This window comes from Pristiophorus japonicus, chromosome 17 (assembly GCF_044704955.1).
Source record: "Pristiophorus japonicus isolate sPriJap1 chromosome 17, sPriJap1.hap1, whole genome shotgun sequence".
Lineage (NCBI taxonomy): Eukaryota > Metazoa > Chordata > Chondrichthyes > Pristiophoridae > Pristiophorus > Pristiophorus japonicus.
The window spans coordinates 7,953,938-7,971,903 of record NC_091993.1 but is presented as its reverse complement, the minus strand read 5'-3'; the positions used below and the strand labels follow the sequence as shown (position 1 = coordinate 7,971,903).

The 17,966-nt window shown below is 44.2% G+C and overlaps 1 protein-coding gene across 1 annotated transcript in view; it reads right to left on the bottom strand.

The window, feature by feature from the left end:
- The window catches only part of LOC139227523 (protein unc-13 homolog C-like), an 801,204-nt gene that overhangs the window by 732,427 nt on the left and 50,811 nt on the right, over positions 1-17,966 (bottom strand). Inside the window, exons 3-4 of the mRNA XM_070858323.1 lie at positions 10,790-10,889; positions 3,571-3,688 (exon numbers count right to left, since the gene is read on the bottom strand). Of these exons, the coding sequence (XP_070714424.1) occupies positions 3,571-3,688; positions 10,790-10,889 (218 nt within the window). The remainder of the gene's footprint in view (positions 1-3,570; positions 3,689-10,789; positions 10,890-17,966) is intronic.

Below are 17,966 nucleotides of genomic sequence, written 5' to 3'. Positions count from 1 at the left end.
TCCCCTTTTCCTAATCTGCCGCCATTCAGATAATATTCTGCCGCCTTGTTTCTGCCCCCAAAAAGTGGATAACCTCTCAGTTATCCACATTATACTGCATCTGTCATGTATTTGCCCACTCGCCCAACCTGTCCAAGCCACCTTGCAGCCTCTTAGCGTCCTCCTCACAGCTCACACCGCCATCCAGTTTAGTGTCATCAGCAAACTTGGAGATATTACACTCTATTCCATCATCTAAATCATTAATATGTTTGTAAAGAGCTGGGGTCCCAGCACTGAGCCCTGTGGCACTCCACTAGTCACTATCTGCCATTCTGAAAAGGACCCGTTTATTCCGACTCTCTGCTTCCGATCTGCCAGCCAGTTCTCTATCCACATCAGTACATTACCCCCAATACCACACGTGCTTTGATTTTGCACACCAATCTCTTGTGTGCGACCTCGTCAAAAGCCTTTTGAAAGTCCAAAAACACCATATCCACTGGTTCTCCCTTGTCCACTCTACTAGTTACATCCTCAAAAAATTCCAGAAGATTTGTCAAGCATGATTTCACTTTCATAAATCCATGCTGACTTGGACCGATCCTATCACTGCTTTCCAAATGCGCTGCTATTTCATCCTTAATAATTGATTCCAACATTTTCCCCACTACTGATGTCAGGCTAACCGGTCTATAATTACCAGTTTTCTCTCTCCCTCCTTTTTTAAAAAGTGGTGTTACATTAGCAACCCTCCAGTCCATAGGAACTGATCCCGAGTCGATAGACTGCTAGAAAATTACCAATGCATCCACTATTTCTAGAGCCAATTCCTTGAGTACTCTGGGATGCAGACTATCAGCCCCCGGGGATTTATCGGCCTTCAATCCCATCAATTTCCCTAACACAATTTCCCGCCTAATAAGGATATCTTTCAGTTCCTCCTTCTCACTGGATCCTCTGTCCCCTAGTACATCCGGAAAGTTATTTGTGTCTTCCTTTGTGAAGAACCACCGAAGTACTTGTTCAATTGGTCTGCTATTTCTTTGTTCCCTATTATAAATTCACCCGAATCCGACTGCAAGGGACCCATGTTTATCTTCACTAATCTTTTTCTCTTCACATATCGATAGAAGCTTTTGCAGTCAGTTTTTACATTTCCGGCAAGCTTCCTCTCATACTCTATTTTCCCCTTCTTAATTAAACCCTTTGTCCTCCTCTGCTGAATTCTAAATTTCTCCCAGTCCTCAGGTTTGCTGCTTTTTCTTGCTAATTTGTATGCCTCTTCCTTGGATTTAACACTATCCCTAATTTCCCTTGTTAGCCACAGTTGAGCCACCTTCCCCGTTTTATTTTTACTCCAGACAGGGATGCACAATTGCTGAAGTTCATCCATATGATCTTTAAAGGTTTGCCATTGCCTATCCACCGTCAACCCTTTAACTATCATTTGCCAGTCTAATCTAGCCAATTTGCGCCTCATACCATCAAAGTTACGTTTCCTTAAGTTCAGGACCCTAGTTTCTGAATTAACTGTGTCACTCTCCATCTTCATAAAGAATTCTACCATATTATGGTCACTCTTCCTCAAGGCGCCTCGCACAACAAGATTGCTAATTAGTCGCTTCTCATTACACATTACCCAGTCGACATATTGGTCCAGAAAACCATCCCTAATACACTCCAGGAAATCCTCCTCCACCGCATTGCTACCAGTTAGGTTAGCCCAAATCAATATGTAGATTAATGTAGGTTGTTTCAGTTTGTTTTCATTATATTCTACATGAAAGTCGATGTAGAAATTAGAGATTATCCAGCTGGAAGATTGTTGTGTCTGCAATAACTCAATTGACTGAATACTGTAAACTCCGAACAGGTACAAACCTGGCTCTACTTTATTAGGGCCCAATGTGATGACACTACAAGATGGCTGGCCTTTTATACCTGGGCCACACACACGTGCGCACAGCCCAATGACCAATGACAGTGGCGCCACCTAGTGGCTAGGAAACCCAAGCATTCATACATGACAAGGATAAAGGATGATTATCTAACAAATTTAGTTGAAATGTTCGGGTAAATTAGAGAAAATACTAAAAGTAGGGGCAAAATTCTTGCTATTGCTAATTTTAGTGGGAAAATGGGTGACGGGTGACTAAAATGTAGTTTGATAGCCTTCATGGATTCTTTCCTACCCCTCCAAAATGGATAAACAAGCACAAGTGGTGAATGTGAATACTACACAAGAGATTTTTCTTTTTCATTAGAAAGCAGGGATGTAGTGGTCATTGATACAATGGAAAAGGGCACACAATTTTTATTTATTTTTTTTTAAAAAAAAAAAAGAGTGCAGAGGGCACAAAATTCTCACATTAGGTAGTAACTCAGGCAGAGTTAGCTGGTTGATGAGCAGTTCAAAAGGAGGCTTAGCCTCAACAAGGAAGTGGAGACTCAGGTGTGGCAGCTTGTCCACAGTCACTACAATTGCTCATGTGGGCCCTTCCATGCATCTGCAAAGGACATCCAAGACTCGGCCATTTTATTTATCTTTTGGACCACTGACACACTCATTCTTACACAAAGAGAGGTTAAAAGCCAACAGGCTAGATTTTCGGTTTTCAGCGAAAACAGTAGTTTTACACCAAAATTACTGTTTTCACTGCACTACCGTTTTTAGGCCTAACTTTCGGCCTTTACATTAGTAAAGTCAGCATTGCACGAGGATTCGCGGCGCAAACCGTGAGTTTTGGCAACTTTAGTCGAGGGCCAGTAGCACGGCGAGGCCTTGGGGGCGGGGGGGAAGGAAATTGCAAAAAACAAACAAACATTCACAAAACCCTTACCTACTAAAATCGCTGAAAAATAAATTTAAAAAATAAAAACTTTAACTTACCTTTTACAGGTCTTCATACTTACCGTTGCTGGCAGGACTGCACCGACAGGTTTGACCCTGTCGGTATTCTGGGCGTGGCGTAAGGGTCGGGAGAGTGCCGAAAGTACGACGGTTTTGCAATCCGCGGCCTTGCACATCGTTTCACATTGGCGCACCTCTCCTCAGCGGTACGTGGAAGCGCCACCGCAAAGAGGTGCCCGAGGATTCCCCCCCTGACCGGGTTTTTGCCGCGGAGGATCAAACCGCGGTGAAAACCCGGTCGCAAAGTCAGCGAAAATCCAGCCCTATGGATGTTGCTGTATTTGTGGCGTGTGTGTATTGTTGGTGCATGTGTCTTTTGTGTGTCATAAATTTTCAATATTCCAACTTAGATTACACAAAGACACAACTTGTAACTGTTCATGATTAAAAAAAAATTGTGTTACTTGATATTAATTGTAAATTTTAGGATAGACAAGAAATAAACCAGATGCACTACTGCAAAAACAAAATATTGTGGATGCTGGAAATCTCAAATAAAAACAGAAAATGCTGGAAATACTCAAGAGGTCATATAGTAACAGATCAGTGTCTCTCTACAGATGCACTACTGACAGTTTTGCTAAATGTTTCTGCCCATCATAACACCAAAATTCTCCATCCTCAAAATACAAATACTAGATGTTACTCAAGTCGATTTTTTTTAAAAATAAACTTACTTCAGTTGCATGTTCGATTGTTTTGAGTGGAATCCACACAGTGCCCAGAAGTGTGTCCCATATCATGCCTTTGTCCCATACTTCAACAGCAAGACCCTTTCCTAAATCATTTATTTCACTGTAAGAGAAAGATGTGTTTTTTTTAAATTGAGTGTAAATAATGCAGGTCACATTTACAATTATTGTTCACTAATTGACCAGTCTCCTTTTGATGTATTCTACCTTGCTACTGTCTTTCCTCTTTACCATAAACAACAAAGTGTTAATAATTGTGGAAAGAACAGTCAGACAAAAGTATTCTGCCATTTCCCCTATTAGACTATAAAGAAAAATAATGAAGGAGGATTTGCTCATACCTATTGCCAAGAAAAGTCACTTGAAAAAAAATTAAGTAAATGAAGGAGGTTATAGTCAGATACCTTAATCATCCAGTAATATCCTTCAAAATCTTATTGTACCAAGCTATTTTTCAAAACTTTAAACAGAAAATGACTGAGGGAAGCATTTTCTGTATCTAGGTATAGCACCAGGCCATAGCTATTATAATATAAAAACAGAAAATGCTGGAAGGGTCAGGCAGCACTCTGAGAAAAACAGTAACGTTTCAGGTCGATGACCATTCGTCAGAATTGTCGAATGTTCAAAAAGAAGATTCTGAAGGAGCACTGAAAGGAGGGAGGGAAAGAAAGAACAACAGGGAAGGTCTGTGATAGGGTGGAATGCAGGAGAGATTAGAGACACAAAAGAGATGATGGATCAAATTGAAATGGTTAGGGCAGAAGTTATAAAAAGGTTAGTCTAGATAGGGTGTGAATGTCTAAAATGCTATTGCAGTGTTGCACCAAATTAAGTAGTCATTTGATATTATCGGCCATTGGATGCCCTCGTACAAAGTCAGTTTGGTCGCGGTGCACTAGTCTAGGGAAAATTAAGATTCAGTCTGGAGGCAAGAGTTTTAGCCAGTACTTTAAAACTGCAGATGAGGAATGATAGAATAGATTCCCATTGGGGATCCTTTATGTGAACTAGGCCAATTGTAGTGAATTGAAGGACCCTGGTAGAGTGCCAATCTGCATTCTAATGTGGAGAATTCTCCCGAGCACAAGTGTCAAATGGACAACAATTTGGACTGCTTACGGCAATGATTGGCACACTTTACCCAAGAAATGTCTCCTGTAGTCCTGAAACTGTATATGTCTTCAAGTAACATATAACCTTAAAATCGGCAGGTTATAAATTCTATCATGACCTGAATTTTATATAATTCTTATACAGCTCGATAACAAGACAAGATGATAGTCCTGTGTTTTACAGATGTTAGAGATGGGACGCTGTTAAAATGCTGCTGGCCATTCAATTAAAAATTGGCACTTGTTCCTATCAATTAATAACCCAATGTGGTTTTGAGAAGATTGTATATTAATACTGGGTAACCAATGGCCATGTACTATCTGAAAACTATGAAGTGTTATTCCATTGTATTTTTGTTTGGTTATGTTTTTTAAAATACACAGTGATATATCTAACAAACATCGCCATTTAATGTTTGTTCGCTTTCTTCAAATTAATTATGCAAATAAAACAAGAGCATATCTGCAGATTCTGGAGTTCTTCCTGGATTTTGAATTATGTTCAGACAAAGCAGCTCTGTGAGCATGCAGCTCACATATTCACATCAAACACTCCATCAAAAGGAGACAGCTGGAGACAACATTCTGTTACCAAGGGTCACAAAATGTTCAGCATTCCACACACAGCATGGTCTTTCAGAACCAAAACAAACTGTTGCAGAGAACGAACACCATCTCGTCTATGACAAGATCCTACCAGGTGAGGTCTCCAAAAGGTTTCCATGGTAGCTGTGCAATGTTAATTATAATACATCTTAACAGCAAGTCACTCATCATCATCATCATCAGCAACAAGTCACTAAGCTCATCGGAGCATCACAGCAGGTGAATGCCCAGAATTCTGGCAACAGCCTACTTTCCAAAGGCACAGATTTTAGCATTGGACTCTGCATTGCTGCCAAGCCAGTGCATGATCCCTGTGGCCCATTAAATGTGACACCAAACACACAGCCAACACAATGTGCCTGTAAGCTGCATTGACACAAGGTAGCTAATGGCTGGCTTGCTATCACCACCTATACTTTGGCAATGCTGGCTGGGATGTGCAAGACATCTCGGGTTGTAATCATTTTCGATATCTGGCTCCTTAGATCCTGCTACTTTCTCTTATGCCAGTAGATAGCAAAGAATGGCCAGTGGGATAAGCATCGGTCCTAGTTAAGCACAGTCCAATTACAGTTCCTCAGCTAAAACCCACTGAAGGCAGCTGGGTTGAACCTTTAAAAAGTGTGAACAGTTTCAGTAGTGAAGCCCAAGGATACCATAAAATAAACAACGAAATTACGGGATCAGCATGCGGCTACTTGATGCAATTGCCAAGGAACCAAGATAGCCATTTCTCCAAGATTTCCTTGGATCGTCCGGTGAAGTTACGGTGGACAATCGGGAGAAACACTGCGGAAATTTTACCCCATTTAGGTTTTAAACATTCACACCTAGCAGTCTCCTGCCCAGGACTTCGAGATAAAACTCTGGTGTACCACATTAATAAAACCTGCTGAAAACAACTTGCACACTTTTACATCCTAAGGCTGCAGCTTTACTGCCACTTTTGAGTCAATTCAAGTGCAGACCAATGCTAAGATGGCAATCCAACTTGGGTCTGGTCCCAATCTAATTCTCGTGCACATCCCTGCACCTTATTACAAAATCACACGAGACATGTACTGCAGACACAGTCACTACGTGACCTTAACCTTTATTCCTAGGACAGAGGAGTGCTGACCCTGGGTGGGACCTCCCCTTTTATACCTGGAAACCCAGGTGAGGAGTGTCTCCCACAAATTCACCCCGTGGTCAGGGTGTGCATGCCCTGTTTTATGACTTGGACCGCACGTTCTGCCTGGCCATTGGAAGCCAGCTTGAACGGCGCTGTCCGGACGTGTTTGATACCATTGCCCGACATAAACTCCTGGAATTCATGGCTGGTGAAACACGGGCCATTGTCGTAGACCAGGATGTCCGGCAAGCCGTGGGTCACGAAAACCGTACGCAGACACTCCACGGTGATGGATGTTGTGCACAAGTTTAATACGATGCACTCGATCCATTTCGAGTATGTTTCGACACCGATCCGGAACATTTTCCCCATGAACGGGCCCGCATAGTCTACGTGAATATGTGATCATGGCCTGGTGGGCCAGGGCTACAGGCTGAATGGGGCCTCCCTGGGGGCATTGCCCAGCTGGGCACATGTCGTGCACCTGTGAACACAGTGTTCCAGGTCTGAGTCAATCTCCGGCCACCATACATGTGATCGGGCAATGGCCTTCATTAACACAATGCCAGGGTGCTCGCTGTGGAGTTCCCTGATGAACGCTTCCCTTCCTTTCTGGGGCATGACTACCCGCTGCCCCATAGCAGGCAGTCGCTTGGATGGAGAGCTCATCCATCAGTCTCTGAAACGGTCTGACCTCCTCGGAGCACGCCCTGTGTGCAGGCGCCCAATCCCCAGTCAGGACACATTTCTTTATCATGGATAGGAGGGGGTCTCTGTTGGTCCAGAGTTTGATCTGGCAGGCTGTGATGGGGGAGCCTGCGGTGTCAAAAGCCTCAACGACCATGACCATTTCAGCACTTTGCTCCGATGCCCCCTCAGTGGTGGCCAGTGGGAGCCTGCTGAGCGCGTCAGCGCAATTTTCGGTGCCGTATGGTGTAGTCATACGCAGCCAGCGTGAGAGCCCATCGCTGTGTGAGAGCCCATCGCTGTATGCGAGCTGATGCATTGGCATTGACAGCCTTGCTGTCGAACAACAGGGATGTTAACGGCTTGTGGTCCGTTTCTAGCTCGAACCGTCTACCGAAAAGGTACTGCTGCATCTTTTTCACACCGTAAACACAAGCGAGTGCTTCCTTTTCGACCATGCCATATCCACGCTCTGCCTGGGAGAGCGACCTGGAGGCATAAGCCACCGGTTGGAGTCAGCCGTCATCGTTACCCTGCTGCAACACACCCAACCCTGTAGGATGATGCATCGCACGTTCAGTTTTTTTTTTTTAAAACACAGGGGTCATACAAAGTCAACAGTTTGTTAGAACACAGCAGGTTCCTCGCCTTATTGAAAGCCCGTTCTTGACAGTCCCCCCCAAAGCCATTCACAACCTTTACGCAGGAGCATGTGTGACGGCTCCAACAATGTGCTTAAGTTCGGCATAAAGTTCCCGAAAGAGCTCAAACGTCCCAGGAATGATCGCAACTCTGACGTGTTGCCGGGCCTGGGCGCCCAGCGGATCGCCTCAGTTTTTGATTCAGTGGGCCGGATCCCGTCTGCTGCAACCCTCCTGCCCAAAAATTCGACCTCTGGGGCCAAAAACACACACGTGGCCTTTTTCAGCCGCAAGCCTACCCGGTCCAGTCAGCATAGCACCCCCTCCAGGTTGTGGATGGTGTTCCTCGGTGTCGCGACCCGTTATAAGGGTCTTGGAATACGATTGTTCCAGGAATGGATTTGAGCAAGCTTTCCATGTTTCTCTGAAAGATGGCTGCTGCCGAACGAATGCTAAACGGACACCTGTTGTAGATAAATAATCCCTTGCGTGTCGTGATGGTGGTCAGAAGCTTGGATTCTTCAGCCAGTTCCTGAGTCATGTAGGCCGAAGTGAGGTGCAACTTCGTGAACAGCTTGCCACCTGCCAGTGTGGCAAAAAAGGTTCTCCGCTCTCAGGAACAGATATTGGTCTTGCAGCGACATTGTGTTGATGGTGGCTTTGTAGTCGCCATAAATCCTGACCGAACCATCTGCTTTAAGGACAGGGATGATGGGACTTGCCCAGTCACTGAATTCAACGGCCAAAATTATGCCCTCTCTGAGCAGCCTGTCCAATTCACTTTCAATTTTCTCACGCATCGCATACAGCACCGCTCTGGCTTTGTGGTGTACTGGTCTGGCGTCCGGAGTGATGCATATCACTACTTTGGTGCCCTTGAACATTCGGACACCGGGTTGAAACAGTGACCCGAATTTTTGTAGGACCTGGGAGCATGAATTTCGCTCCACAGATGAAATGGCGTGCACATCCCCCCCATTTCCAATTCATCTCGGCTAGTCAACTCCTCCCCAAGAGCGCGGGGCCATTTCCCGGGACGATCCAGAGTGGCAGCTGGTTCTGTGATCCATTATGTGTTACCACCAAGTTTGCACTGCCTAGCACTGGGATGATCTCTTTGGTGTACGTCCGCAGCTGCGTGTCAATGCATTCCAGTTTGGGCCTGCTAGCTCTGTGTGGCCATAGTCTCTCAAATTGTTGGGCGCTCATAAGTGACTGGCTAGCTCCCGTATCCAGCTCCATGCGCACCGGGATGCCATTCAATAAAACTTTCATCATAATGGGCGACGTTTTAGTGTATGAGCTGTGGACATCAGCCACATGAACCCGCTGAACTTCAGCATCCATGGCTTATCCCCATTGCAGACCCCTTGTCTGGTTCCTCTGTCTCGCAGATTAGCCTCGCTATAACCTTTTTGCACATCCTGGCCAAGTGTCCACTATTGCTGAAACCTGCATCTTTTCGCAGTATGTCGACCCCCACACCTCCAGCATGAGCTGAGATTGCTGTTAACAAAAGGACTTACCAGGCATTCCTCTCTGATTGCCCATTTGGTTGTTTCTAAGCACTCTGATGGTGGGTGTTAATGGTCCCATCGCGGGACGCATTGTTCCTCGTGATAGCGTGAATTGCTGATCCCCTTTCCATTGTCCCTGTTGCGGGCCTGCCTTCGAGTCCGTTGCTGCCTGGGCGATTTCGAAATGCCCTTGCCTGCCTGCGGGGTCCAGAGCCGTGTTCACCATATTAACTCCATGGTCCATTGCCATGTTGGGACCAGGGCTTCGCGCGTAAATTAGCTAGGTCTCCTATTCCCCTGCCATGAAGGTCTGAGCCATCAACGTCGCCCCTTCTAAAGTCAAGTCCTTGGTCTCTATGAGCTTCCTGAAAATCCCGGCATGATTAATGCCATCAAAGAAGAAATCCCTGAACATCTCCCCCCCCCCCCTGCAGGCATCTGTGAACTTAGAGACTGGCCAAGCGCCGCAGGTCCGCAATGAAGTCAGAGATGTTTTGTCCCTCCAGACTCCGGTGTGTGTGGAACCGGTGCCGGGCCATGTGTACGCTACTCGCTGGCTTGAGATGCTCACTGATCAGCTGGCTGAGCTCTTCAAAGGACTTGTCCACTGGCTTTTGGGGTGCGAGCAGGTCTTTCATCAGTGCATAAGTCTGTGGTCCGCAGTTGGTCAGTAGATGTGCCCTCCGCTTGTCAGCCGCTCCCAGCCAGTCCTTCGTGACAAAGCTCTGCTGGAGTCTCTCCACGAAGTCGTCCCAGTCCTCACCCACACAGTAACGTTCCTCTGTGCAACCGGTGGCCATCCTCGTGGTTCGGTGATTCCCGTTTCTTGTCGCCAAATGTAGTGTCCCTGCACCTTACTACAAAATCACACAAGGCATGTACTGCAGACACAGTCACGACGTGACCTTAACCTTTATTCCCAGGACCAAGGAGTGCTGACCCTGGGTGGGACCTCCCCTTTTATACCTGGAAACCCAGGTGAGGAGTGTCTCCCACAAGTTCACCCCCTGTGGTCAGGGTGTGTATTTCTAGGGTATAAGTACAGTGTACAGGAGTTGCATGAAGATTACCGTTGCATGATGGTTACATACATGACAAATGCCAAGTGAGTTGAGATCATCCATGAGACCATCTCAAACTGCTTGGGATTCTCACCGGATCCAGTATAATTGCAGTGAAGTTGGATCTTTTTTAAATTGTAGGACGTTCCTGCCACTTTGTAAAACTCAATATTCAATTTGTTGAAGTTAAATAAAAAGCAAATGCTGCCACCCTTGTTTCCCAAACATTGCAAAAGTGGCTGCAAGAGGATCTCTATGATGCATACAAGCATGGCTATGCAGAGCGACCTTCTGGCAGCAATAGTGAAAGTTCTAGTACACAGCATCACTTGAGTCTCGTTAGCCACGTTCATACTTTACCACCACTGGCCTAAGACCTGTGGTGTGGTATGACTGTCGCCTTCACTTGTGCGCTACACTCTGATACAATAAAGCACGTTAGCAACAAACATTTTGAACTTACAACATGTAATCTTGTTCCCAGCAGGGTTCATTTCCTCGTCTCGGCACTGTAGTACTTCTCAATCTTTGAACCTTTAGAGCTACATATGTATTAAATTTGTCTGGAAAATAAAAAAGATTAGTTGCACCACATTGCAAAAGTATTCTCAAGTATGTTATTGTATGAAGTTTTAAAAAGTTAGTATCAAATCTCCAGCAGCAGTTCATTCTATGCATTAGTGTCTGAATCATATTATTCTGCTTGATATGTTTTTATTTATAAATTTCTTCAATTTCACCACTTATTACTTTTTCTTTATTAATTACCGTATATACTCGCGTATCATGCGACTTTTGAAGACCTAAATTGTAACCTAAATTTGGGGGGTAGGATGATACGCGAGATACAAAATTTGCGGGTGTGAAGTGCTGGCCAAGATTAGGCTGTTAGGCAGTAAACACACGAATGGCCATTTTTCTTGCTTCTCGTAAAGCATAAAGTCTTATTTTAGATCGTGTTATAATATAACCATTTTCTCGATTTTCGGACACCCACTTTGATACTTTATCTTCTAAATGCGGCCAATGATATTTCGACCCGCGATTTGCGCATTTATAGGAAGGAGTTTCCTTCAATTTTTCTTTGTTTTCTCCAGTTTCGGACACAGCTTTCTCCGACACCAAACAGCTTTAACGTTGTTGCTTTGTTCCGCTTCGGCAACAACTTGCAGCTTAAATTTGGCAGTATATTTCTTCGCAGATCTTTTCTCCATAGTGGCTAAGGATAGAATGTAAAAATATGTGTGTCATAGTTTACTACCTTAGATGAGATTTGGAACGAAATACGGTAACTGTTTATTATCGTAATGAGAAACAGAAAAACAGCTGTTTCTCATTCGGTTGTTTACGGCGGAAGAGTCGTTTCATGATTCGGTTGTTAAGGTCTGTATTTGATCGTTGTTATGTGTTAGGGTACTTGTTACGTGTTGGGTACTTGTTAAACTTGTTTGAAAGCCTAGCCTAGTGTCATCTGGTATCTCAAAAAAGTGACTCGCATGATACATGAGATATATGATAAAATCATGTTTTGGGTACGAAAATTTAGGGGTCGCATGATACGTGAGATCGTAGGATACGCGAGTATATACGGTACTTGTCAAATGAGCATGTTAAGTGATCATCCACTGACATCAACAGTCATCGCTCGGTTAGAGTTATATAAAAAGATGAAAGCATGGTGTATAAAATGAAATGTAAACATTTTTGATCAAAACCAAACAAAGGATGGACACCCATCCAGGATATTTCAAAAAGAAATTACACTTTTGAAACACTTGTATCAACTCATTACAGTGTGTGTTGCACTTATCAGTATTATTTAACCCTATTGGCTGTTGCTTGGACCAGAGAGGGGAAGGACCTGACAATGATGGAAGGATGGAGGGCTTTATTTAGGGCGAGGCAGAAAGTATATTTTATTACGTATTCAGGTGATGTATACGAGTTTACAGATCTGGGTGGTATCAGGCGGCGGGGCAGCTGATGAGTATCGATTTCAGCAGTAGCACTATCAGTGGAGAAGGTGTTATACTGTCAAAAGATTGGCCTGGTTATGTTGTTGATACAAAGTTGTCATTTTTCAGAATATGGATTGTTGAGAGACATGAAGTTGTTTTTTTTAAGCCATGAACACCGTGTTGTAAGAAAAACATGCTCCCCTCCTACCTCCAAAATTGACAATAGGAGCAGGATGCTTAAAGAATAAAATCAAGTGAAAGTTATTTAACTTCAAAAGTTGAGGGAGAAAACAGAAGCGAGTAATATGAGCAAAAAGAGAAACATTCCATTTATACTTTAAACAGAAAGTGAAAACAGACAAAACTGCCAGGGTTTTATGCTAGGCCATTTTTTATGATAATAAAGAAAACTTGCATTCATATAGTGCCTTTCACGACCTCAGGATGTCCCAAAATGATTTGCAGTCAACAAAATACTTCTGAAGAGTAGTCACTAATGTAGGAAATGCAATTTGCACACAAGTAAGGTCCCACAATCAGAAATAAGCTAATGACCAGATAATCTCTTCAGTGATGTTGGTTGAGGGATAAATATTGAACAGGACACTGGGGAGAACTCCCCTGCTCCTCCTCTTAATAGCATCAGTAATAAATAAAACTTGAAATAGATGCAGTAATTGTATTAAATATCAATTAAAACCAACATTAACTAAAGATTTTAAATCTTAAATCGAGATTATTAAATCATTCGACCGCCCTGAAAAATATTGCTGCTCAATTTAATTTGACTCCTGTATTTTAATTTTTTGAAACCAAATGCACATATTTCTGGAACAATAATTTGCTGTCTTGTCTTTCAGATGGTGTTATTTTTTTTTATGTTTTATTTATTTAGTCTAAAATCCATGCATGCAAAGATGCTTTCGTTTTGGTATACGGCCAATTCAAGTCTAATGTGAACAGGATCTGTGCCTTAACAATTAGTGGATTTGACCATGAGCAAAAAAAATTCTGCTCCATTCAATTAAGCCTAATGGGATTTACCACTATCCAGTCAATTCTGCCTTTGTCATTAAATTAACAACAGTGCCTCTGCTATTTAGATGCCATCAGTGCTCACTAATTAAAAGAAAATGATCAAGAGCACAAACAACTGAAATAGCATTTTGTTTAACCAGCCGTTTTATTTTGAGGTCCGAACAGTAGATCCTCTTTGAAATGTGCAACTTTTGGCCACAGGGTGTCACCAAATCATGTCCTCTGTGGTCTAAAAATTTAGAATTTAAAAAATGCATTCAATTGAAATTGCATTTTGAAAATTCTTTAACCAGTGCATAATAGGGGCCAGAAAACTACTTCTCCATTAGGTTTCAAGGGCTCAGGTGGTGCAAGAGTCAGGATTTCTGGTGGGTGACATCATGCCGAGAGTCCTGCCACCTCTCCCGACCACAACATGGGGGCTAATGCAAAGCAGTGCCCACCCCACACCCCTCAGAATTTCACTAGGTATAAAAAATGTGGCAGAGACATGGTAGAATCAACTTTCTCCGTCACCCACGCATCTAACTTAAGCCACAAAAGTGCGTTCCCAAGCCCAAAAACTTCAAGGCTGCTTTGTTCATCATTATGGCCCCAACCACTTCTGCTACTACAAGAGAGAAATAATAAATATTGCTGAAGATAAGGGACAGGGTAACAATTCTGATCTCACTTTTTAGTAAACAATGCCTTGCTATGTGACCCGATCCAGAGATGCACACACATCACATGCATGGCACCAACATGCCGCACACAGTATGCAACATGCTGTGTTGTCATAAATGCGATGAAACGTGTGCATTCTCCAGGGGACATGATTTTTGACAATAAAAATGAGAGATTTTGTGGGGGTGTTGGTATTAAGGATTCTCAAATTTGGGTGGAATTTTGTTCCCCGACTCGTCAATGAAAACAAAAAAGGGAATTTAGTCAATAGAAATTTCTAAAACTGATCTTAATGATCTCATCTTATAGGTTATCCAGGACCTGGAATGCAGTTTCTGGCCATTATCAGTCCCGTTCCAGCGTAAACATGACAGCAATTTATAATACCATATCGGAAATTGTGTGTGTAAGAATTAGCATTTAATTCAGAATTTTCTATGTGTTGACTTTTACCAGTATATGTTCACTAACATCATTAGGGCTGAATTTGTGGCCCCTACAGGTGCGTACATGTTCAGGCAGGCACTGCGCACACGTTGAACCCGAAAGAAAAGGGCACTCGCGGGAGGAGAGTTGGGCTATTTGCCCAACAAATGTCCTTGAAAATTTTACACCTGGTAAAAACAGGAACAAGGTCTGCTTCTATCAGCATAAGAGTTCATAAAAAAATAATAGAAAAACATTTTATCACTCATTTATACATTAAAAAACCCTCAGGTAAGTTTATTTTTTAGCCCCGTTAAGACATATTAAAAGGAAACAAATTTGTTTAAAATATTTAATTAAATGACATTTTAACTAATTTTAAATATGTAATGGTTTTTTAAAAAAATGTATTTCACGTGTTCATGTATTTTTTTTTTTAAAAAGTGATTCCTATTCATACTTATGGAGTTTCCGTACAAATGAATGGGAATTCCCTTCTTTTATTGGTTGGGCCGGTCCATGTGATCCCAGAGGCGCTTGTGAACTGCCTGTGCCCGAGATACGTGGACCACTATACCCTCAGGTACCCGGAGAGGCCCGGGAGCGCGAATCGACAAACCTCCCGGACCACCAGGTAAATACGCAGATTTTTTTTTTTCAGGTCTGAGGAAATCCGACCGCAATTTCAAATACAACAAATTTACTGAAGTCAGGAAGGTTGATGGAATCTAGGCACGTGGTGATGATGAGATCCAAAAAGGGTGGTTTCAATTTTGCCAATGTTAGTTGGAGCAAGTTTTGACTCATCCAGGTTATTAATGTCAGAAGTGCAATTGGAGAAAGTATCAACAGACTTGGGATCAAAGACGACAGAGGTAGAGCTAATTTTTGTTGGTGTATATGCAATAGCTGACTCAATGGGCTCAATTTTGCCCAAAGCAGTGTTTTGGCGAATTGCCAGAGTTACGCCCGTTTTTCTAGGCCACAACTACTCCAAAAATAAAAACGTGCCAAGTTTCCCCGCTGTATTTTTCAAAATTGGCACTATGCAGCCTGCCCAGTAGCCGTGGGGGGGGTGGAGCCTACTGTCTGCACCGAAAAAAACAAAGCTGCTCCTTCTGCGCATGCGCAGAAAAAAAAAACATTTTTGATGTGATTCCCGTGGGCATGCATACACAGTACCGCTCCTGGTCTGCAATCAGCCATTTTTAAAAGAGCCAGTTGTGTGTGTGTGTGTGAGAACATTGCGTGCTGTGTGAGAACTGTAACTATCATTCGAAAAATCAGAGCGGCAATACAAGATGCAACGCGGCGCCAGGACCAGGAATTTCTTGCAGGATGAAGTGGAGGCACTGGCTACTGTGACTGAGGGCAGATGGCAGGAGTTGGACACCAGCAGAGGTCACATTAAAAATTCCACCCAAAGAAATGAAGTAACGCCGGAACCAACTTGCACAAGATTACTCTGCAATGGTGACCACCCCGAGGTCTGGAGGCCAGTGCAAAAAGTAGTGGCAGGACCTTGGTCAAGTATTTACCGCAAGTAATATTTTCACTTTTCAATGGAATTGCAATTGTAAATGTGACCATCTGTCTCTGTCCCACCACCCAGCAGAAAGACTCCCTCTCCAAAAAGATATATTTTCATCTTTGCAGAGGAAAGTGGCACAAAACGAGAAACAACCCAGCAAATCTGAAACAACATCTTCCAATCCCACCTTCCAGACCAAGAGCATGGGGGTGAAGGGGAGGGGGATGGATGAAGTCCCCACTGTTTTACTGACTTTGGAGGAGGTGCAGGTGCTGCCCATTAAGGTGTCAGCCCCTTTCCCGAGTGCTTTGAGTGTTGGTGGGGCATGCCACGGTTTCCCACCGTCCGAGGCTGGGGATTCCAGCAAGGTGCAGCGAGGTACACCCAGGGCCCCACCGTCCGAGGCTGCAGGTCCCAGTGGGATGCTGCGAGCCACACCCAGGGTGAGGAGGGGGAAGGAGAGCTCGACTGCGCTCTCCTGAAGTGCAGGATCTAACGGATGTGGTTCAGATGATGGTAATGAGTGCAGAGAGAATAGACCTTACGCGACCCCTCCTGGACACCATCAGTGGAGTGGGTGATGAGGTATCGGGACTGTCGGGAGAAGTAACAAGACTCTCACGAGAAATTGAAACATGAGGGAGGGAATATTCAAGTTGGCTGAAACCATGTTGGTGCACGAGGGTGGGAATGAGGCAGGTAGCTGATGCGCTGTCAGTGAACATGAGGGAGGGAATGTCACAGGTAGTTCAAACACTTTTCCTCAACGAGGGAGGGCATGTCACAGGTAAGGTGAGACACTGTTGGCGAACATGAGGGAGGGAATTTTTGAGTTAGCTGCTGCAATAAAGAAACACGCTGGTGCTCTCACACAGGTCGGGGCTTCCACGCTGCTCTCGAGGCCCGACCTACGTCAGAACACCAGCGGCAGGTCGGGGCCATAAAAGGAGCGGAGAGTGGCCTAGGGAGCAGTGCGAGCTGGTGCAGGAGGGCGACGGCAGCGAAGAGTGACGTCATCAAGGTCCAGGTCGGTGATTGGAGCGTGGGCAGATACAGCAGGAGCGGCGAGGTCGGGGCAAAAGGAGCTGTGAGAGATTGTAGAGGGATGTGATCAAGGCCCAGGAGAGGCGAGGGCCCAGGGGCAGCACGGGCCCAGCCCACACTGTGCGATATGTGCGCGCACTGGGTCCGTGCAGCAGAGCAGGTTTCCAGTCGTCTTGGATAATCCTTGCCTCTGTCAAACCCGTGTGGTGGCTGGTGTGCAACGGCCACCCCACGTTAAAAAAATCCACACACAGGCATCTTCCACCCTTCAGGATGTAGTTCAGGACCTGGAATATTAGATCCTTCATTGAAACACCTGTGGAACTCATCCTTTTTTGGCGTGGAAGCAAGTCATCCTTGTTTCGAGAGACTGCCTATGATGATGAAAGGAACACGCTCAGACCCCATGCCCATTGACAGAATCAACTGGCACTTTTACTCCAATCCCCAGATTAGCCTCTGAAGAGCCCCAAGCCAGGCCCTCCACATGGCTGCCCCCACCCCCCAATCCCCCATCAACAGGTGCACATTACCAGAGATGTTAGAAAGAAGAAGCTTGGTACCAACCCGAGAAACACTGCACCACCGCTTGTGGGTAGGAATGGTGGAGTACCAAGACCAAGTGCGGTCTTAGAATAAGGTGGAGGAGAGATGGGTGCAGCCTTTCTTTGCTATTGTTGTTACTGTTGTAACTGTTCTCAAATAAAAAGTTTTTTGTAAGTTATGTAAATTTATAAGTTTAAAAGTTAAGTGATCTTAAAGTTTGTAAGTGACCTTAAGTGAAAACTTTAATAAACATACTCTTGTGTCAAACTTTAAAGTTAAGTACAATGTTAAACTTTTGAATGAAATATATTTTAAATTATAACTGAATCATTTCCATTATTTGTTCCACTGACATAACACAACATTACGGAACAGGTCCAAACAGTAAACATGGTCCATGTGGAATAGTTGCCGCTGAGCCTTCAGGTAGC